General features: G+C 40.5%; 1 protein-coding gene across 1 annotated transcript in view; it reads left to right on the top strand.

The window, feature by feature from the left end:
• Positions 1-226: 226 nt before the first annotated feature.
• IQCM (IQ motif containing M) overlaps positions 227-24,440 on the top strand; it is a 189,027-nt gene continuing 164,813 nt past the window's right edge. Inside the window, exons 1-3 of the mRNA XM_074950990.1 lie at positions 227-285; positions 17,789-17,892; positions 22,706-22,782. Coding sequence (XP_074807091.1) covers positions 273-285; positions 17,789-17,892; positions 22,706-22,782 — 194 coding nt within the window. The 5' untranslated portion in view covers positions 227-272. The remainder of the gene's footprint in view (positions 286-17,788; positions 17,893-22,705; positions 22,783-24,440) is intronic.

Here is a 24,440-nt window from a genome sequence, read left to right as displayed (position 1 = left end):
AACACTCCATCCCATTAGCAAGTCCCAAAGCCACCCAGTTCCGTTGATAATGGATTATTTTTTTTAAAAAATGTGATTCCTCCTTAAATAATATTTTAAACACTGAAAAAATGACAATTTATACTGTATAGTAGTTGATCTCGTCATTTAAGTCTGTAATATAGGGAATATATAAAAGCTAAATGATGTGAATTTATCTTGCATTTTCAAGTGAGGCCTTCAACTTACCCAGTGTTTCCACATGCGTGCATGATGACATTCCTTGGCTTCAGATGCAGTACAAAGGTAAATGTTGTTCTTTTTAATGGCATTAGATTTTACTTGCATTATGTTGCATTCATGATAAAAAAAAAGTTCGTTCTTTTGTTTATATTTTTAAATGTTATGATGCAAATATTTTGAAGCAATATCTCACTTTGAGTTTAGAAGTTCCGGGGAAAGGTAGAAGGAAATAAAGACATTAATCTTGGCTAGTTAATAATTCACTGTAAGCCTAAGTGTTCATGTATTCCAAGGATACCATTGAGTAGATATCCTTTGAAATCCCGGTGGTCAAGCTTTGTGAGCTGCCTTGAATCCTGTATGTGTCATTAGAACCGATAGAAGGAAGTTACTGTGTAGCCTGATCCTGAATCAAAAAATGCAGTTACAGGATGGTTTACCTGCACCGATGCTTTGATTCCTATCTTTCTGCTGCAATATACTACATATATGCTGAACACATATGAAAGATTCTGTCAACCCTGTGGCAAGAAAGCTTTGGTGACTGCACATAGGTAAGAACTCTTGTTGGCTGATTGACAATACCATTGCTGCTAACAATCCTGTATAGTCACTGACTATAACAGAGTAATGGGGGCGGGAGTCAGGATGAATTGCATTCTTGTACCATTTTAGACTCCTAGTTCTGCATCAGAATCTGGTAGCAGGCACCCCTGCACCTTTACAGATACCCATTGACAACGATGTGACTTTGCATGGCTGAAGGGGTCTACACGAATAGATCCTGATGGGGGACTGGAGATTTAATCATTGACTCTTTGAACTTTTTCATCAGTCAGTGTGCACTGAAAACTGGGTAAAATTGCTGGACCTTTCTGCAAATGAGATGTTTGTCTGAATTGAGTTTGTTACTGTTTCTGCTAATCAAGGAAAAATGTGTTTGCTATAATTGCCTCACTGGGTATGTCTGCACTGAAATTAGAAACCTGTGGCTGGCTTGTGCCAGCTGACTCGGGCCCATGGAGCTCGGGCTAAGGGGTTGTTTAATTGTGGGATAGACATTCTGGCTCAGGGTGGAGCCCAGGCTCTAGAAACCTGAGAGATGGGAGAGTCCCAGAGCTCGACCTGCAGCCCAAGCCTGAATGTTTACACTGCAATTAAGCAGCCTCTTAGCTCGAGCCCCATAATCCCGAGTGAGTTTGCATGTGCCAGCCATGGGTGTTTAATTGCAGTGTAGACCTACATTGAGGGTTCTAACAGAGATTACCAGACTCTGAATCATGATAGTCACAAAACATTTTGTTACTCTACTGTACTTAGCAACAGTCAGCCCATGTATATTTAATAGCAAAATGATCTGTCTGTTTTGATCTTACCTTTTTTTTTCTGTGCACCAGACAGTCTTAGCATGGGAAAAGGTAAGGCTATTTAAAAAAGAAAAAAGGCAACGCTGAGTTCTGAAAGCATCAGACATTCAGAATGAGTAGAAATCCATTCTTTCTGTTAATTGTAGTCGAGATAGCTGCACATGCACAATCTTAATTTTTTCATACTATAGAAAAAACCCCCAGAAAAGCTACAGAACAGTATTTGCCCTGTAGATAAACATCAGGCATATTTTGAGCACATCTACAATGTGCTGATAGTGAAGCACTAACAGCTTTATTTTGTTGTTCTTTGGGTCTAGATTGCAATATAACAATCTGCTCTAGATTATGTGTAATCCTTGAAGGTCAGGGAGGGACCTGTGTGACTCTTGATTCCGAGTCCCTCTCTGGTCCACCCCTTGTTGCAGGGAGAAAACAATTTGCTGCTGTCTATCCCAGTTTTGGACTACTTTCTTCTTCAATCTGGCTGAGCTCTGCTGGCCAACATATTGGGGGGGAGGGGGTTAGTTTATGCTCTACCTGTTCCCTGCTTTTACCACCCACTCTGTCCCAACCTGTGCAGGAGGGGAACAGCAGGCCTTTGGTGCCTTCCCTCCCCCACTCCCTGTGACCTGGGATATCCGTAGCCCATACAATAGAGTCGGGGGCATAGGACGAGATAATCTTGCTCTTTATTAGTAGCACAGAAGAATGTTAAAAATTTGTAATGTAATTGTAATACAAATAGTAAACTGCAGAGGTTAAAGAAAAATATCCAATCCTGTTGTGAATAAACCTGCAATGCAGTAGTTCTCAGTCTGTGGATACTGTCTTTGTTGGAGACTATTGCTCTGAAATGTAGTGTCTGATCTGCATGGCGGGAGCTTATGTGGTGCTCCAGAGATTTCATTGCTAGTACTCCATGTGGACTTAAGTATGGGTCTGTGCTGATTGGATTGTAGGACTGGGGCCATTGCGAACAGGAAAGAAAGGGATAGATTAAAGTAAATAAAGGATTGTTTAAAACTAACTTATTGATCATTTTGTTAGTACCAGCTTTTCTGTACTCCTAATTTTATAGAATTGACAGAAAGCTGATGTTAAGCACACTACATGTTATACATCATAAAAACTCTACCTGTCATTTCTTCTCTGCTAATGGATCGACATAAATACATGGTTATCTGTATAAACTTTCTTTCAAGAACAAATGTTTAATATTTCCTGTAAATTTTTACATTTTCATATTTCATTATTTTTTGTACAATGCAGTTTTTGTTCCATTAGTAAAAAAGGCACTGTTATCTACAAGTTGTACAGACAGTTTTGAGCTCAAAGGGATTCCATCTTAGACTATGATAGCTTTTATCGTTGGTAAATAGGAACTGATAAGAGGTGGTGGTGGAAATGGTCAGGAACATATAAGAGAGATGTTTTTTGTCTAATTTAGTCAATTAATATTGCCACTATTAATCAAAGAGCATTCGAATACCTGTTGAACTACCTGCCTACATCAGACATTCATTAAATAAATTTATTTGATGAGAAAAAGCTATATTCACCATCTGGCAGGTATCATTTGACTGGTTCTGTTGTAAAGTAAGGGGGGAAAAGATTTTCTAATATCCTCTGGGAATGGAAATTGCCAAATGTTTGAAGTGTTCTTTCAGATTTCAGATATTTCCCCCAGTCTAAGCTTTATTTTAAACAATAAATAGTAGTTCTTGTGAAGGTAATTTACTCATTGTTAATTAGAAGAGGCTAATGCGTTGTTGTGAAGGACGAATAATTTATACAACTAAGAAAATTGCTTGATATGGAGCAGTGATTCCAAAACTTTATATACAAACAACAGTGCTTGTGCATGTGCCAAGCAGGGCATGCACAAAAGTGCACATGCTTTTTTGAAAAGTGTTGTCCCATTTTGCAATAGAGACATAACTTAGGTTGACAGTAAAGACTGGGCATGGTCCATTGCATAATTTATGGCAGAAATATCAGCCTATCTTTTGCCAAAAGTGAACAAAAATAAAAGGTATTTGTGTCAGCCCCCCCCCACCTTTTAACGCTAGCTTGGTAATACAGATTCTGAAAAGATCTTCAAAAAAGAACTAGACAAATTCAGAGAGGATAGGTCCATCAATGACTATTAGCCAGGATGGGCAGGGGTGTCTCTAGCCTCTGTTTGCCAGAAGCTGGGAATGGATGATAGGGGATGGATCACTTGATGATTGTCTGTTCTGTTCATTCCCTCTGGGGCACCTGGCATTGGCCACTGTTGGAAGACAGGATACTCAGCTAGATGGACCTTTAGTCTGACCCAGTATGGCTGTTCTTATGTTCTTATGAATGTGCTCCTATGACCAACACGTGGATTACCACCTTCCTACTTGAATGGACCAGCCATTCTTGTCAGCATTTCCACTCTTGCCTCAGAATCCAAAAGGGGTGTTCCGCAGGTCAAGGGATCTGTAAGTAGGCATAGGGGATGGAGTAAACTCGTGGGAGGAGCCTGGGTGGTATATAATATTCTTAATCTCTCCTTGTGAAGTAAAGATATTACAGACTTTTTGGTACTTCCTTCCTAGTGGGAATCCCTCTTCAATGCGGTGGGGGGTCCTGGTAGCAGTCACTGGCTAGGGAAAGCCTGGTGTCAGAACTCCAATGGAGCACTGCTATCAGAGATGAGGAGTTGGGATGGGTGGCGTGGAGGAACTCTTTGGGACACAACCAGTGGGAGCCACAGAGCATCCCTGAAGGTGGTACTGGCCTGTTGGATGTCCCCTGGGGTCTTCAAGGATCTGTGGGATTTGTGGGCTGGTCTTCTGGCATGTTTTGCTGGAGGACAAGTCTCTGTCCCTTCCTCCTATTCCAAAGGTGAAATCTTGTGAGGAGAACCTTGAAAAATTCCTGACCCTTAATTCCTGCTCAAGGATATTCCCAACACAAGGATGATTGAACCCAAAATGTTTTACTTAGACAAACTGGTGCGTTAAAGATAGCCCTATATCAGTCAAAAACAATCCAAGCCAAAGGAAATAATGATATATGTATGAAAAGTCAAACACATTTGATCGGGAAGTAATGCCAGAAAGTTCCCATTGACTTGGTTCATCCTTATTCATTAACAAAGATGAGTCGCAGCTAAGCATTGACTTGAACTTGGTTCAGCTTTCCCCTCTAACTAACCTCCACATAGACTTTCCACTGCTAACGTCCCTCTGATAGCACAGAACTTACAGTGAGTCAAGTCCAACATGTGTGTGTTTTGCAAAAAATTTTCTGTCCCTAATCCATTTTTCTTCCCTGCTCATTTCATACCTAGGTAGGGTTGCTAACTTTCTAATTGCTGAAAAAAGAACACCCTGGCCCCTTCCCCTGCCTCTTTCTCCGAGGCCCCACCACTGCCCCACCTCTTCCCCTGAGGCCCAGCTTAGGAACATCAGAGCATGGGCTTGCAACTCTGACCATCTTAGCTAATAGCCATTGATGGACCTATCCTCCATGAATTTATCTATTCCTTTTTTTGAACCCAGTTCTACCTTTGGCCTTCACAACATCCCACGACAACAAGTTGTTCATTGAAGAAGTACTTCCTTTTGTTTGTTTTAACCTTTACCTGTTAATTTCATTGGGTGACCTCTGCTTCTTGGGTTATGTGAAGGGGTGAATAATGCTTTTTTTCTCTGCATCATTCATGATTTTATCTGCCTCTATCATATCCCCTCCCTTAGTCATCTCTTTTCTAAGCTGAACAGTTCCAGTCTCTTCTCATATGGATGCTGTTCCATACCCCTAATCATTTTTGTTGCCCTTCTCTATACGTTTTCCAATTCTAATACAGTATATCGTTTTTGCGATGGGGTGACCCAGAACTGCATGTGGGATTCAAGGTGTAGGTGTGCCATGGATTTATATAGTGGCATTTTGATATTTTCTGCCTTATCTATCCTTTTCCTAATGATTGCTAACATTCTTTTAGCTTTTTTTTTACTGATGCTACACATTTGAGCTGATGTTTTTCAGAGAACTATTCATGAAGACTCCAAGATCTCTTTGTGTAACAGCTAATTTAGAACCTATCATTTTTATGTATTATTTTTATGCATTCTGATCTGCAGTAGGGAGATAAATTTTAACTACTAATCACAGTAATATCTGTACTTCTCTAGTACCTAACATCTGAAGGTCTCAAATAATTTGATATAGATTAATGAGGTAGGTATCTATCATCAGTCCCTTTTATAGATGTGAAGACTGAGGCATAGGGAGAATAACTGTCTTGCTTTTTGGAATTGTGGCAGATCTAGCAATAGACTTCAGACCTCTTGATTTTGTGTATTAAGGATATGACCAATTTTTCAAAGGGAAGGGAATAGTATTGGATGAAGATATGCTGTCATCTTTAGTTTCCAATGTAGTTTCCTTTTCAGTCACTTTGTTTTATAAAATGGTGGTGTTGTGGTAATTAGCACTAGTTCCACTACATTTTCAAGATATCTTATGCAATTTGTGGGTGTTAAGCTTTGTGCTTCTGGTTCATTTCCACTTTATAACAGGAAGCAGATAGAAAAGATTATTTTTCTTGGTGGATTCCCCACAGTTCATGTAAATAGATCTATCATATAAACACACTTGTTTGATAATATGAAAATACTCATCTAATGGAGCTGGTTCATGGGGAAAGCATCCAAAGTGTCCCTTCATTTTGTAAAGGAGGGTACTGACTGAAATTGTGTCATGCAGCGGGAAAAAGAAAAAAAACACAGTGGTACAAATAAGCAGAGCACTTACAAGAACTACTTGTAGCATAAAAAGGAAAGAGGCGGCAAGATCTCATCTCATCGGACAGGAAAAGAATCTGACCTTTAATAAAAACATTCACACTACATTGCTCGTGGCATTTAAATATTCTGTTGACAATGAAATCAAGGGTAGTTTAGAGCCCTTACAGCGGTCGTAGTTTCTGAAGTATTTGAGTAAATAAGCTCATTTTGCATATATGATAAAATAGACTTTTGCTGCTGTAGCAAAGGCAGAGACATTCTGAACCACAGGTTTCATTCCTTCCCCTGTTCTTTCAGTCCTGTTTTTTTTTCCTTCTCATTTGCAACAGCCCTTAACAAAAAAACACCACTGAAGTGAACAGAGCTTGTTTTGGGATGGCATCTTCAGATGTATTTCTACAAGGATCCAGTAGACAATCTTTATGAGCACTGCTATATTTTTAGTAGTACTCTCACTGGCCTATTAAATACCGAACTGAAGAATAGTAATTACTGCACAAGTACCAAGGTCCCAAAGTAGCACTGCTCACTTCAGTGAAGAACTGCTGTGAAAACACATTTAAAAAAATAACCCATGGTGACAAGAGTAGGGGAAGGGAAGAGTCTGCAGTTCAAAGGGCTTTTTCTAAGGGAGCATGATGCATGTATATGTATACAGGACTCTTTCCCCACCTTTTCTTTGCATTTTCACTATTATGGAACTTGTCCACGTGCGTCTAGGGGTCAGACTGAGTACTTTAAATCATGGAAAGACTTATATGATCAAGGCAAAGGACATCGATGGAATAGGGCCTGACTGGGGAGTTAGGAATGGGTTCCCTTTTGTCTGAGTTTACTTGAGCATGAAGGTTGGGATCAGAGTGAGCTAGACACACCAGTGCAAGAAAGAGACACCCTGAGGATGGATGGGAAGTGAGACTTGGGGTAAGCAGGAAAAGGTGGGGAGAGGGAAAGGGAGAGCTCTGTGGTAAGAAAAACCTTGGGTTGAGACCCTAAGAGAAAAGGGAAAGAAAAGAGAGACCCATAAAAGAGGAAGAGATGGAGAAAGCCCTACGGAGGGTGTGTGGAAATCTAAGATCTTTGTACTGAAGACTTTTAGGGAAATCTCCCATGATTGCTCCCACACTGGTCCAACTCCACAGGTGATAGCCCTAGAAGCAGCCTGGTACATAAAAGCTGCTGGTATTTTTGCCACTGTTCCTGCCTCTGTAGGATTTTGCAGTTCCAATGTTACTTCAGTGAGGTTCAATCCTAGTTACTGTCATAATCTTCATTTCCATACAGTAATTGTGCAGTGATGGGCAATGGAAGGCTCTATGTATGCTCTACCAATTTTAGTGGATATTTCTAAATCTTCAAAAATGTGGCCCAAATACAGTAGTGCTGGAACATTTTTAATAGTGGAGGTCCTGAAAGCCAGCCTCCTTACCCCTGTCTGTCCCCCCACCCCAACAGGGGCCAGGAGCAGGACTGTGTCTCCGGGAAGGGGGGACCTGGACAGAAGTAAGGGGGCTGAGGCTGGAGCAACAGGTGGGGGCGGGGCCAGGAGCGAGCCTGGGCACAGGGCTGGCAGCCAGGACCATGCATGTGGGGCCGGAGTGGAGACCTGTGTAAAACCTGGGGGTGCTGCAGCACCCCCACAATCCCTAGTTCCCATGCTATGCCAAAATAGTAAAGTTGGTCAAAATTGAAAAAAAATTTGAAAAATGGCCTTTTACAGAAAATGGAAATTTTCATGAGAAATTCTAGTTTTTTCCAAAATTTTCCATTTTATTTTTGACAAAACCTGACAATGAAGTTTTATTTTTCATTTTCTATTTCCTTTCCCTACCACCTCTTTTTTTTGGGGGGTGGGGTAGGGTGGGAGGTGGGTTGCAAAATTAATAAAAGGGCGGGGGGAAGAGGAGGAAGCCTCCCCTCCTGAAAATTTTCTAAATGAAATTTTTCAATAATTCTTTTTATGATAAATTTCAGATAAAATATTCCCTTGTTAAACCTTTGGAATAAAAATTTCCTTTTTTAATGTCACAAAAGCTGTTGTTTTTTAACCAGCTTTACAAATAGCTTTAAATATCCTATTTTATTCCTGCATCAAGGACACTCACTCTAATATTATTTACTATCTCTTACCTCTGTTATTCAGCTATCTCACAGTTCCTTTCCCTTAGCTTTTATAAGTTTGTATACTTTACTATAGGTGGAGCCATGCCGTTTAGCCACAATTCCATAGCAGAGAGATTGAGTGAAATCCTGGCCCCATTGAAGTCAGTTGGAGTTTTGCCATTGATTACAATGGGCCCAGCATTTCACCCTCTGTCTCCCAAATCATGCACTTCCTGCCAAAAATTCGTTTATAAGGCCATTTTGTGGGAGCTCAGTTTGTATGCAGCAGTCCAGATTGACCGCTCCGCCCTCTCTCCTGTGCTGTCAATTTTAATTATGCTAGCTAAACAACAGAGTGAGGCAAGTGACAGTGAAATTTGTTAGGCTAGTGAAGAGGCTTCAAGATTTCTTAAGTACTAAAACAACGCTGATGAATCCATGATGTAGGTAGGACACTTAACTTTCTCCTTAACACGGTGAAACTTTTACATCGGCAAAGCACAACCAAATTTCTAATTAATATCCTGGATCGCTTTGTTTTTTTAAGGCACTAAAATACAGTTTATATAAACTAATGTATCTTCAGCACTGGGTAGCAGGGCTCAAGGATAAATCCAGATTGTTCAAAGCAGCTTCCATTATTTCCTACTATCCTAACTGGATATTGAGGATTAGAGAAAGTTGTACAAAATGTGATTATACCATATCTCACTCTTCTTTATTCAAAGAAAAACTAAAGTGGAGACTGAATTGTTTACTGCTTGAACTATATTTAGAAAAACTGCATTACATTAAGCAAGGATTAATCTATTTTAACTATAGAACGAGTCCATTCAGTTGCAGTATATACTGACTGAATTGGGATATGGAAATATATTTCCTTTTTTATCACAATTCATTTAATCAGGGTTTGTGCTAAGTTGAGAACACTGTAATAGTAAGCTGGATGTATACAAAGGATGTTTATTTCATGCATGTAAATGTTTTAAACATGCGTTGGCAAAAACACTTTGCATAAAATGTACTACAATGCAAATAGCTTTTTAAAAACAAAACAAGGCTGTTTTATTTGCCTGTTAAGTTAGCTTTAGCAGTTCTTAGAAATGTCATTTATTAAATGTCACGCTAATTACTTGTAATATCAATCCTGAAAAGCAAACCTTTGTAAATGCATTTTCTGAGGCTTTGTTCTTCTCTGTTTGTAGTCTGTCTGGTACATTTCTACTAAGTAAACAAAATGAGGATTTCACGTGGACACTAAAGTATAGCTAAAAATTTAAGTCTGGTTGGTCTGTTTGAGGATGTTTCATAAATTCTTTAATTAAAAGAAATGCAGAATCTATTCCACTTCCAAACTAAGTGGCAATATTTTAGAATAGCCTTAAAGTGGATACACTCATTCAACTGTCAGTATCGCTCAACCTTGCTCTGCAGGGACCATCTCTGGGAGAGGGGATATATTCCACATACCCACTGAGTATGTGGGCGCTCTGCTGAGGCTGACAACAAAGGTACAATTAGTACTGATTGAGTGGCTGTATCTGTAATATGAACCATTTCACATTAAGTTGGCCATTAGGCACTGGAAACATATCACTAACAAAAACGGCAATCTTAGAAACAGTACCTGACCTGCTGTTCTTAAAAGGGGGAGGCTAAATAAGGGGGTCAGCTCGTGCCTTTATTTCTACCAGTGCTTTATGTATGTGGGCAGCTAAAACAGGCAGGGAAGATTGAGATGTGTCCTACTGAAAAATTAGGTATCTAAATCAGTTAGGCATTGTAACGATGAATGCTGCAACACCTAAACATACCTTTAAAAATCTGGGCCTCACTGATCTGCTCAAGGTCACACAGGAGATCTGTGGCCAGAACCAGAATTTAACCCAAATCTCCTGAGCATGGGCCCAGTGCTTGAGATACCAGAGTCCTGTTCCTCCTTGAGATGAAACACATTTTTTAAAAAAGAAGAAAGCCACATCATATTAACATAGTGTGTTAAGATATCTTTTAAAACCAGTACATAATAGTAACTAGGATTTCTTATGATATCCTAAATGCTCTTGCACCTTATCTTAACAGAGAACTCTCAATGACATCATAGCCTTGTAAATTAGAGCAACTTATGTATTCTTCGCTGCACAGCATCTGAGTTTGGCATTGTTTGTAACAATATAACAGCCCCCTGTCCCATGGGACATATTTGATTATTACTGAATCCCTTGGTCACCTGACAAATACAGGAATGTTGGTGTAAAACTTATTTAAGTGTTGGTGGCTTTTTTTTTAATTATAAACCTAAAAATACGGACAGTGCAATCACATAGGCAGGTTCTCCTAATAAGCCTGATTCTTATTTACACTGGAGCCTATTTACACCATTTCTGGCAGTGTAAAAGGCCTTAAAGTGGGCATAATTATATTCATGCTCACGCTAAGGCCCCTTTACATGGCCAGAATGGTGCAAAGGGGATTCAGTGGAAATAACAATTTGATCCAGTGTTTTTACCTGTTTAGTTAGCTTCTGCAATTTTAAATTGATATAACAGATGAAATCTAACAGTTCAGATCAACCCTCCAACAGTTAATTATTCAAACAATTAGGATTTAAATTGACAACTAGGATCCTCCTCCTTTTTTTTATTACCCTGATAATCAAAGTATGAAGTGCTAATTCTATCTTTCAGCTATTAATTGTTTGTAAGTACCTGAAGATTAAAACTGAATGTCCAATTAAAAAAGGCATTAAACAGTTGAGAGTTTATAAAAAGATAACACAAGTTTTGAATTAAATGGTCATTAGGGATGAGAGTGCTGCTGAGAATCATGATTATAAAAATTACTTTTCCCCATCTTTTTATAGCTTCCACAGGATTTCAGCATCAACCTTGCTAGCTCTTAATTTCTTCTCTGTTTCGTTTTTAAGTAGAAGTCAATGAAACAACTCCTGACTAGCCTCACTGAAAGGTTGTTTATGGTAAAGGGCAAGATAAAGATATTTTCCTACCAAGGTGGAGAATGGGAAATAAAAGGGCCAGATGTTTGTTTGTAAGAAGTGGAACAAAAGGTGGGAAGGGAGGGATAGGGAGGAATTCACAAGGGGGACTTAGGCATTGCTACATTAGTGTGGCAGTGCCTAACTTTTAAGTGTCCTGCTGCTAAGTGAAATTCACAGCCTTGAGTGAAGTGATCAGGCTCCCCATAAATCCATGGGGAGAGTTAGGCACAGAAGAATGGGATTCACAGAAGCCAGCATGCTGAGAGGTGTATCATGATCAGTAGCACTGGAGTCAGAGGACCCATATTCCCTGGAGTGACCTGTTATTGATGGGACCCTAGGATAACAGGGAACACTGGAGAATTAGGCTGGAAGCAACTCAGCTACATGGACAGAGCCGTCCAAAGGACATAAAGTTCCACTTGTTCAGCTTAACTTGCATTCAGCTTCACTCATTGTGAATGAAACATGGTGATGGCATCTGAGCTGTGAGTTCTCTGAAGTGCAGCAGCTGGCAGCATGAGTCATGATAATCAGTGTGAAGGCCCTGAAGCCCTGAATTTTGCAGATCTAAACTTAACCAGGTGATGGACCCAGTGGAAGGAGATGTTTGAACTATATGCAGACCTGGCCAGGCAGGAGGGATCAACGTCAGGAAAGTAAAACTATTATTTTATCTATTTGGGGGACAAAGCAGAGAGGGCTGCTGTTCACCATTGCCTCAATCCTTATAGTAGCCATTGGAGCCCCGGGGAGGTATTGCTCCTCTAATCAGAATGCAACTGTGGAGCGACACAGGTTATTCACAAGAGACCTTTCCGAAAGGGAAGGGATAACCTTTATGTTACTGCCTTACACACACTGGCTGCTACATGCAATTTTGGGGACCTCGCAGAGTCCCGGATTCAGGACAGGATAGTCTCCAGCACTTGGGATCACCACCTTGGGACCGGTTGCTCTAGGAAGTTGATCTTACATTATACAGATTGGTATGCTGTGGAAGCCTCAAGAGAAAGGATGAAAGCCCTAGGAGGCACAATACCCCGCAAAGTACATGCAGTGAGAAGGAGAGCAGGTGACCAGGGTTCCATACCCATAGTGAGATGCATTTTTTGTGGGAGACAGCATGACTGGATAAAAGAGAAGAGGCCCAACTAGGACAGCATTGCAAGAATGTGGCGAGGTGAACCATTTAACAGTGTGTGCAAGAGCAGAGAAAGGTCCCAGGAAGATTTGGTCAGACTTATACAAGTGGAGGATAGCACATCAAATATCTGCAATGACATTGTGGCTTTCTCTTAGAGTCTGAGAGCATATCAAGTTCAGGCTGTTGGGACAGGCAAGCAACAAGGGGCAATGCCAACCTCCATGCATACAACAATTTTAATAGGGAAATGTGCTGTGTGATTTCAGCTGGAGAGTGGGGCCTTCTGCAGTGTGATTCCTCAGGTTGAATTTGACGTGAACACAGATTGAGCAGGCGCACTCTAATTATGCACAATGAGAGAATAATGCAGGCCATAGGAAACTGACCTCATAACAACTTTCCTGAAGAACAACATATGGGACCAACTGAAGTTTTGTGCCGGTGGATGGTAAGCACCACAGACCCTCTTAGGGAATACAGCAATACAAATCCTGGATCTGATCAGGGTTCAGCATTAGAATTTTATAGCTATAGTGCAAAAAGCAAAAAGGGAAGTCTCCTGGACAACAGAGGCAATTTTAGAGCATATGGGGATTTTTCAAAGATGAGGGGTGCCTCAAAGGAAAACAGAAACTGGAAGTAGGCTCCACAAAGGAACCTGTGTTCTTACTATGTCGGAAATTACAGTGGCACTATGTAATCCAGTATACAAGGAGCTGGAAAGCAGAGGTATCATAGCACCTGTAGAAACCAGCACAGCCTGAGTAAGCGGCATGATGGTGGTAAAGAAGCCATCAGGCCAATTACACATCTGCATAGATCTAAACCCATTGAATTGTGCATTGAACCATTTCCAGTATCCAATGCCCAAAATTGATGATATCTTGCCAGAACTTTCCAAAGCCAGACTTGTCATGATCTATGATGTGAGGAACGGGTTTTAGCACACAAGCCTGGATCAAGAGTCCAGCATGCTGACAAACTTTGCAACACCATTTATTCACTACAGATGGCTGAGCATGCCAATGAGCATTAGTCCAATTCCAGAGAAGACTCTCCCAAGCTCTGGAAGGAGTGCTGGGATGCAGATAATTGTAGATGATATGCTTGTTACAGGTGAAAGGAGCAATGATACAGAAGCTCAATGGGACCATGAAAGAAAACAAGCTTTTCTACAGCAATGCAGGGACAAGAACATTGAACTCAATACACAAATGCAATTCAAACAGCATGAAGTGACATACATTGGACATTGGTTCACAGCAGAGAGACAGAAAGCAGATCCAAACAAGTTCAAGGCAGTCAGAAACTTGCCAGCTCCAATGGATGTGAAAGGGGCACATTGCTTCATAAGAATGATACATTTTCTGTCAGACTTCTGTCTGCACTTGGCTGCATTGGCGAAACCTATAGTCAGCTCAGAAGGCAGGATCTTGAGTGTGACTAGACAGGTCCCCAACTTCAAGTATTTGACAGGCTTAAACAAACAATAACAGATGCCCTCGTCCTGAAGTACTACCAGCCAGGAGAGCCACTGACACTCCAGCATGATTAATTTGAGAAAGAATTGGTTTAGCTCTTTTGCAGGAGCAGCTGGTCACTTATGCCAGCAGAGCCATGTCAGAAACTGAACAAGGTTACACCCCAATAGAGAGAGAGCTTCTGGTTGTGGTTTTTGGAGTGGAGTGATGTTAGGGGGCTTATTCCTTCACCCACTTACTTCCCTGGTCCTTCGGGTATTGTTGCTCTCTGTTCATGCGAGAAGTCCAAAGGTGCAAACAATTCGATGTTTATTGGGGTGAACTTCCAGCAAGCATGATTCCAGTTTCCTTCCTTAGTATCCTCCTTCCCAGCTCTGACACCACAGAGCCTTACACCTGTGTCCCTGTTCCCATTCCTGCCCTTAGCCAAACATTATTCCAATTTCCTTACCCCAATTCCCTGGTCCCATTTCCCCCTTTAGCAAAACATGATTCCAATTTCCGCACCCCCATTCCCTGTTCCCATCTCCCCACCCACACACCCATCCCCTCCCACCCACGCCCCCTCACTTCCTCGTTGACTACAGATTATATAGTAAAACTTGAGTTCTGCTTAGCTATACCTTAACCAATCATTTTCCTGAAATTTAACTAACCAATCCTAACATATTGTAACATGATTATGTAACCAATTATATCCCACCACCTTAATTAGTTTACACCCAGCAAAATTAATTATACAGCAGACAGGAACAATCACAGAACCCGACAGAGATTATACAGACAAACCATAGCAAAGTGGGAACTATAATGACAAAACAATACAGAAGTGAGGATTTCACATCCCAGTATTGATAAGTGAGTTCTTGCCAGACAGGATGCTGTTTCCTTTTACATTTTCTAGGCACTTCTCTTTCTCTGGAGGTGATAGGCATTATCAGGACAGGATTGTATTCCTAACAGCCCAATAGCACCTTATTTCAATGTGACTAGTTTGGAATGTGAGGATGTGACCGTTCGCTTCCCAGCTTATGGCTGCCTCTGTTGCTTAGCCAAAGGCCTTAGCCTAAGAACAGGGCCTCAGACTGTCACAGTAAGAAAAGGCCCTTACACCAGCAGACAGTGATTTTGATTCTTTCTTTTATACCTCTAGAACTAGCCAAGTGATAAGAATACATCTAAATTCTTAGAGTATAGGCCTTTACAGACAGACCTGAATATCTATATCCTAACAAGTAATTCCATCACTACATCTATGGCCACCCAGTAATAGTGCAATCAGACCACAAACCCCAAACTATCCATCTCAAAGACTATGTAACCAGGTGAGTCTGTGATAAACATGAGACTCCAAATTGGCTAAATGCTAGCATCCTCCACTGGAGGGGACAGGGGATGAGGGTTTGGGTGTCAATTATTTGTTTTAATGTTTATATTAAAATGTTTATCAAATAGGAAAGATGAATCCTGATAAATGGAACTGGAATCAGAAGGCCAGTGTTCCCTGGAAGGACTATTATTGATGGGACACCAGGGTAATGGGGAACACTGGTGAGTTAGGCTGGAAGCTTCTTAGCCACATGAACAGAGCAGCCCAATGGGCTTAATACATTTCCACTTGTTCAACTTAACCTGCATTCAGCATCTCTTTTGTGAATGAAACAAGTTGGGAATCACCTAAACTAGGAAGTAGGAAATGCTAAGGAGAGGGTCGTGGCTTATGCCCCACGTCTCAGAAGGACTCGTGCATCTAAGTCTGTCTCAGAAAGAGATGCCTGTCTTCACTTGCGATTCACAGCTGTGAAACCTCTCCTGGAATTGTGTGCCTAAGCCAGGTCAGTCCTTTTTCAAGGAAAAACTGAGGTGGTGGTAATGGTGTCCCCTCCCTAACCCCCGCATAGTTTTTAGCCCAGTAGTTTAGGGAGTCACCTAGGTAGATTTGTGATGGACTTATAATCTAGAGTAAATGTATAGTAGTTTTCACTGAATTAAGCTTTAAGTTAACAGGGGCATCATTTCAGAAAAATTTTGTTGTGGGCAAAGTTGTGTCAGCATCCCCGCTTACACCTTCCTGCTAAGGCTGCAGTTGCTCAGGGAGGTTTAGCAGGCTGGTCTAATCCCAGAGAGGGCAGAAAGGTGGTGTCCCAGTCCTGTCCTGGGAATAGGGATGGGCACTGTGCTGGGGCAGTGGGCTGAGTCTCACCAAAGGCCAGCCTCGAGCTGGGTTTGGGGCCTACCTTGTTTCATGCTCAGCTCTGGCCCAGGCTTCATCTGCTACTTCCTGTCCAGCAAACGGGGGAAGGGAAGATGCAGAAATGTGGTGATTAGGAGCCCTGGCCTGGCCTGCCCCAGAACTGCCCCCACGGGCCTGGAGGAGACACCACAGTGCCAGCTGCCTAAGAGCTATTAAAATTTGGGAATACAAACCAAGGTCTGCAAGGACCACTGCCACCCCTGCCCCATAGCAAATGATGCCCTGGTTATGTAATCAAAACTCTGCTACTTTCAAAACTGTGGAGGCTGATAACATCTTAAAAAAAGGCAGGTAAAACTGACAAGTAAAGGTTTGTTCAGAGCCGACATAGAGTAGTGGAAAAATCATATTATATGTAACTCAACACAAGTTGATGCATAGCCTTTCTTTTGTTTTTAAGACAGAAAAGTATGTTTATAAAAATAATTACTTGTCAGGACATTTTAAATATAGTATACGATTATACTAGATTATGAACTAAATAGAGATCTGGCACAAGGCTCCGGGGTGTGTACACTGGAGCTGGCAGCGTGCCTCCCAGCCTGGGTAGACATACACTGCTCACGCTAGCATGCTAAAAATAGCACTGTGGACATTTGGCATGTGCAAGCCCCTAAGATGGTCAGACAGATTTGTACTTGGGTAGCTAGTCCATGCAGCAGTGTCTGCACTGTTATTTTTAGCATGCTAGCTAGAGCCTAGCTCTTGCGAGTCTGTCTACCCAGGCTGGGAGGCACACTTCTCGCTGCAATATAGACATACCCTGTGTTGATCTAGACAGACACATAGATGTATCACAGAGCAAGCTGACATTCTATAATGGATTCCAGGCCCACCTCAGCCCCATTTCTGGTTTTTGCCCTGTATAGAGGCATTCTGGCTGGTAATTTCAGGACACATGAGAACCATAAATCTTGCAGTAATGCATGCTTGGAAAAGGAAGCAGGAATATATGGGAGTTTCCTTTTCCTTGGTCTGATGGGATATTTGGAGAACTTCTTGTGGGCATCTCCCTGTAGAACACCTGGAGAGAAAGAGGCTATTGGGGGGATCTTTGTTGCTAGTTTGTGACAGAATGTTGAGCTAAGCCCGAGGAGAAGGCTTGCAGAAATGGAGTTTCCTCTATAATTGTCTGAAAACTATTTTGGAGACTGGATTAAACCAGATCCCATGAGGAACAATGTTTGAGATTTTACTACTTTTGTTGTCATTCAACCAGATCCCAGGCAGGGTGAGAATTATCTGAAGCTTGCTGTGGAAGTAGTTCCCGCTTACAAGATTGATCCTGTAGTAAGTGGGTGCCATTCCCATTGATATCTTTGGGAGTTGCACCTACTAATATGAGGGCTGAATTTGGCCCAGTAGGATTAGTGGACACTTAATCTGGGTAAATAATGTATTATTCTAAACTGTGTTGATCTTTCTATAGGCAAAGCATACCAGGACTGGAGAGGGGAGGTATCACAGAAACCTTTAAATGCGCAAAAACAAACGAAGCAAAAGAGGCCAATAATAAAAGAATCGGACAAGGAGGTATGTAAAACTGCTCTCAGCTGATAAATGAAGAATCACTTCTAATACAGTATTGCATGAGAAATACGTACACATAATGGTGTTTTTCTTTTGAGGCTTCTCATTAGAAGGCTATACTAGTCATGTTTCTAATTTCACCAGAATCTTTCAAATGCTTCCATGTATCCAGGGAGACTAGGCTTAAACTTGACCAGTGTTGCATGTGTTAAAGGTCTTTCTACACTAGACATTTAAAGCATGTTAATTAGCATGTGTTAGCTAATTTAACATTTAACAAAAGTTAAATATATTTTATTTCTTAGCAAAAATGGTTAGGAGGTACAGTGTGTTACAGGTTATTTATGGTATTTACAGTAGCAAGTATCTTTAACTTTTAGAGCTGAATATATTATTCTACTTCATAAAATCTTTGTTTTCTTACATATTTCAGCTTATCTGGGAATTCCTGTGAAGGTTGAAAGGCTTGCAGTACGAAAAGTGGGAGGGTTTCTTTTCTTTAAATGTTCCTTTTGTTCTTAAAAGGAGGGGCTCGATCTGTGAATAAAACAAAGTATGAAAGAAGGGCAGAGGTTTGATAGCTTAAGTTGATTTGGACAGGATTCTGGGTAGTCGCAGCTGGAACCCTAGCAACTCTGCAATTTCATGATGTTATCGCTAAATGTCTCTTTTAATGATGGTGACTCAAGTAAATGAAACTTTCAGGTGGATATAGTCAATTGTGTTGTGTACCCTTTGGAAAATGCTTTGAATCCAGCCTTTGTGCCATAAGCACTCTCCCTCTTGTCTTGGTTTTTTTGGTCAGAATTGTGAATTACCCTAAGAGTCAGTTGATTCTCAAAGACAATAGTGAGAACCACAACTGGGGAGTGTATTTCATCTGGAGGTAGATAATATTGAATGTAGGATTATTGCTAAATTAAATAGTCACAATACTTAAAATAAGACATGGAACATAAAACAAAAGATAGAAGACAAAATATCCATGCAGATATGTGTCTCAGGCTATGCCTACACCACTAACCAGGGGTGTGATTCCCTTGCTCGTGTACACATATTCGTGCAAGCTCTTATCGAGCTACAAGCGAATATAAATAGTGGAGCCATGGTAACGTGGGTAGCAGCAGCAAAGGGAAGGCTTAACCATGCAGAGTACATACCCACTGGCTTCAGGCAGGTTTGTACACAGCATGGCTAAGCCACGCCATCACTGCAGGTACCAATGTTACCACAGCTGCATTATTTATACTGTTGCTAGTTTGATGAGAACTAGCATGAGTATGTGTACATGAGCCAGGAAATCACATCCCTAGCTTGTAATGTAGATGTCAGCGTAAAGTATCAATCTATACATACACATATGAAGGTATTTTGGGATCTCTTGCTCATGCCACTAGTCTCTATTTTTGTATTTTACAAATGGCCTCTCATAGGGAATATAATTGCCAGTAAATCTCCAGTATTGCCCTTTATCATATCAGAAATGGTGATTAAAAAAGCTTTCTTGGGAGACCCATAGAAGATGGCATTGACTCTAAACCCTACTCTACATTATAGAATTGACCCATTGTGGACAATGGTTGTGAGCAACAGGTCCTCCTGAGCTTGTGGTGAAGACAGTTTGATTATCTTGTATGGGACAAAACCATTTTCCATGTTACAGAACATGATTGAGATACTTTCTATAATGGTTCTGAAAATTGTTCTGTCCTTTCTACAGTGCAGTTAAGCAGTTTTCACAATTGGGTTGGGGAACCCATTGCTAACAACTGTTGTGAACACTGGGTTAATGTTCTATGTAGGCCTTAAACAGGCAAGTCTCAGGTGAGTAAGTTAGTGTTTAAGCAAGGTGGGTTTAACTTTTGGCATTTTCACTTGCATGGAATTTAGTTACAATAGGTAATCCAATTAAAAGGAAACAGTCCAAATTAACAGAGGAAAAACCGAAACACAAACTAAACCTAAACCATAACCAAAAATAAAGCCATCTGAAAAGACAAGCTTTTGGTAGTGAACATGTTTCACATAGAAATAAAACCAGCTTGTAGAATATTTTTACAGTTCTAATTGCTTTCATTTTATGACAGAAAATGCACCAGATATAGAACATAAATTTTGAGAAAACAACGAGCAGACCCAGAAAGTGCCTGTAGCCTCACTTACATCTACACACAAGGGGTATTGTTGTTGTTGTTTGTTTAGAATGGCTTTAATGTACTCTTTGGAAAATTAAGAAACAAAAAAGTTAAATGGGTTCATTAAACTTTTAAATATATTTGACAACATTTTTCCATAAAAGGCATATGGGAAAGTGGATAATGGATAATAGATTGTATAGGCGAACTGTAGCATTACTAGAGTGCCATTATTTTGGATTATTGAGTTGTTTTCATTGAGAGAATATAGGATGTAGTTATGGTTTGCTCACAATTCTTATTTCAATAGGGTTATTTCCATGACCTTCAACAAGAGGAAGAGTGTTCTTTAAAACGAATACACTTTTAGTTATGAGCAAGCACTTGCACTCTTGCACTGTGGTTCAAGGCTGGCAAACAATAGTACTATCTAAACAAGGTGGCTCCATAGTTTTGAATTTCCCTATACAAACTGGCTTATGTGATATTCTGAACCGAACAAAGCCTGAGATGTAGCAGGTGAGAGCACAGCGTCAGCTATCCAATAGTTAGTGTTGACTTTCAGCTTTTATTCTAACCCCTCACCTTTTTTCAGTCTCTCATGACTTTCTCAGTCAAATTCCTGAAATATTGTTGGTCTTAAAAAAAAAAATCCCCCCAAATCTCCGTATTTCACACAATTTGGAGCTGTTTAAAGTGACATTTTGAAACCTTTTCATTCCATTTTAGATTAATTTAAAGCTAAAGCTGTTATTTTTGAGGTACAATAAAAGGACTGAAATTCTTGCTCTGGATAAAGAACCTTAAACTCTTACTAAATAACCCCTTATGCTTAGTCTACAAGGGAAAATTGGCATACGTACAGTGGAATAAGTTATTACAGAATAGCGTCTTGTGTGGACACTCTATTTTGGAATAAAAGTGGCTTTATTCTGGAATAATTACTCTGCTCACAAAGCATCACTGCCTGTGAGACAAAGCTGAGACTTATAACACTTAGTAAGCTTTTCTCTGAATTCCTGCCATGCAGATGGCAGAGTGGGTTGGGGAGCAACAGGACTGGGAAGCAGTAGAGGAGTTGATTGCGCTGGTGAGGAAGATAACAGGTGGCTTATAAAATGGAAGGAAGGTCTTTATTGCAGGGTGTTCCTGTTTCAGACAGAAGGCTTTGAATTTAGCAGGGGTCAAGCCAAGAAGAAAGATTGCAAGACTTGCTGAACCCCATGGTTGGATCTTTAAAGTTAAAATGAGAAGTGGAGTGGAGGAAAGGAGCTGTGATTGTTGGATAATCATAAGGTTGAAGGACCTTTGGAAGGCTGTAGAGAGGAACTGGCCTTGAAGAGTGGTGGCAGACGGTGATGGGAGAACACTATTATTGGAGGGATGTGGAAGGGAAACTCAGTATAAGATATCTAGAGACAATTTCTTCTCTAAACAGCACAGTGCATATTGCTATAACAGCCAATTAAATTCATCTTGTAACTGAGAGGCAGAACGAACGAACTGGCAAGTGGATCATCACAGTGTGATGTAGGTACAGTTTTTTCTGAGTCAAACACATGCTTTGCTGCACTGTGAAGGTATTGGGAAGATAAAGCTGGCTTTTAAATCTCTTGCTGTGAGAGTGTAGCAAAAAGTACCATTGTGCAAACTTTTAACAACAAAACTTTATGATGTGCTCCTCACCCCCGCCCCTTTTACATTCTAAGGGGTGACTCTGACATACAAATCGAGGGAAAGTAGCATACTTCAGGATACTCAGTAAAAAAGTACTTAAGGGATCAGTTCATTCTGAAAGTACAAAATATTTGAGAGATTATTACTAAGTCCCAAGGGTATTACTGTTTTATTAGCAGTCCTGTTCATCAAAATGTTATAATTTATGTTAATGTTTAGTTTTGAAACACATAGTTAGCAACGTGGCAGTTGTTTATGTTTAGAAAAGTATTTTTCAGGGAAAAAACAAATCTCTCTCTTCTACATATCTTCTACAAATGTGATAGCTCACCTTTGCTCTCTTGACACTTAGTTGTGAACTGGTCTGGTCCTGACAAAGGAGAACCCCCCTCTCTCTCTGTCTCTCTAACATACCAATCTCCAGGCCCAAAGATTCAGAGTGTGCTCACCTATATGTGGAGAGCCCAGTGTGACAGATATTGCAACTGCATGCAGTATCTTTGGTGGACCATATTATATGAAAGCCTTTCACAAGTAACTTATCCCATTAAAGAAGATGAAAATAACCATGGTGCAACACTAGAGCTGGATCTTAAAGAAAATGTAGAGCCTGAGGTCATCCTGTAATATATAACTACCTGGCTTAAAAAGAAAAATGTGGTGGTCAATACCTATCCTTTTTTTGTCTTGTCTTAATTTATTAAGTATTTGTAGAATTTTATTCAAATGAATTTTCCCTCTGTTCCACTGTTTTTTGGGGGCAAGAAAGAGAAGACTTTTCTGAATCTGCAATCTAGAAACAAGGCAGACTGTTGATGGGCTCATTACTACCATTCACTGCTATGGTTAGACTAGGTTTATCTATTTTAGCAGCACAGGTTCTTTCAACAAAGTCCTGTGTAAATTAAATGTTTTAATATTGATATATTTTTAAAATATTTGGCAGTATGAATTGTCATGGATTTCTCCTGTAGAGTTCACTAGTTTTATCTCTGTCTTTCTAGATGACAACAGATTTACAAGATGACAAATTAAAGAAAGCTGTAACTATTGCTCCTGAATCACAAAGGAAGATTAGCAGGTGCTTCTTTTGTACAAATCTTTCTGGAAAGTCATAGCCAATTGTTTTTGTATTGTTTTTCTGGTTATTTTGTAAAGGTGAGATGGAAGAGAGAGCTTTTATTTGCCTTAATTAGAGGTTAAATGATTTCCAGAAAAGAAGCAAACATCCTAGATTTTGAATATTATGATGTAAAACTCCACTCTTGTGGTCCAACAGCATAATCCTTTCAGTTGCTCAGCATCCTCAACTCCCACTAGCACCAGTGGGCACTGAGAGCATGAAACTAATTGTAGGATTAGGCCTGGGGGCTCAATCCATTGAATTGCTTTGTCTTCTAGCTTGAAGTTGGAACTGCTCTTGAGCCAACTTTAGCAGCTGGTCTTAAAGTAGCACTTTCTTTTGCTAGAGTATTATAAGTAGGGCTCTACCAAATTCATGGCCATGAAAAACGTGTCTGGGATGGTAAAATCTGCTCTCCCCCTATGAAATCTGGTCTTTTGTGTGCTCTTACGCTATACTATACAGATATCACAGAGGAGACGAGAATTTCTCAAACTGGGGGTCCTGACCCAAAAGGAACTTGAGGGGGGCGGGTCGCAAGATTATTTTATGGGGGTCACAGTATTGCTACCCTTACTTCTGCACTGCCTTCAGAGCTGGGTGGCCAGAGAGTGGCAGCTGCTGACAGAGGGCCCAGCTCTGCAGGCAGCAGCACAGAAGTAAGGGTGGCAATACCATACCATGCCCTCCTTACTTCTGCACTGCTGCTGGCAGCGGCTCTGCCTTCAGAGCTGGGCTCCTGGCCAGCAGCCGCCGATCTCCAGCTGCCCAGCTCTGAAGGCAGCACCATCGCCAACAGCAATGTAGAAGTAAGGGTAGCAGTACTGCAATCCACCCTACAAGAACCTGGTGACTGCCCAACAACTCCTTTTTTGGGTCAGGACCCCTACAATTACAACACCTTGAAATTTCAGATTTAAATAGCTGAAATTGTGAAAATTACAATTTTAAAAATGCTCTGACCATGAAATTGACCATAATGAACCATGAATTTGGTATGGGCCTAATTGTAAGTTACAATCCGTGAATATTCAAACAGTGAACAATTTGAGATGGATTTTTGTGTTTAAATATTGTTTTTTCATATCCATATTTTGTCAGTTTGAATTATAATAACCTGGTAATCGAAATTCTTCTCATCCATACTGTGTGTGTGTGTGCTTTTATTTATGCAATAACTTAGTCATCAAGGGGTCTTGATTCATTACTGCATCCATATTCAGTAAAGCACTTAAGCACTTGCTTAATTTTAACTTCAAAGCATTTAAGCATGTTTTAAAATCCCAGTGATTTAAAGTTAAGTCAAGTTAAAGTTGAGCACGTGCTTAAGTGATTAGATGAATAGGCCTGGCTACTGAATCTAGAGCCCTGATGATTGCCTTGAAGAGGTGAACTCAGCTTGTCATTAACTTGAAATGCCTGACTGCTATATTTGCTATCTATAATTGCTGCTGCTATAAACAGGGGAAATATACTGGGAAAATAATTTCCAGTTTTGTGTTGAAATTTTAAAAGCTAAGCTGCATAGTGCCAAAGAGAAGGGGCTCTATATGCAGTAGGAGTGTTTTTCATATTTAGAGAGAACACCCAGTACCAGTAGGAAATCGGCGCTTCAT

The sequence above is a fragment of the Natator depressus genome, chromosome 4 (assembly GCF_965152275.1).
Source record: "Natator depressus isolate rNatDep1 chromosome 4, rNatDep2.hap1, whole genome shotgun sequence".
NCBI lineage: Eukaryota > Metazoa > Chordata > Testudines > Cheloniidae > Natator > Natator depressus.
Note: the sequence above shows the minus strand (reverse complement) of the source record. Positions and strands in the feature narration are given on the sequence as shown.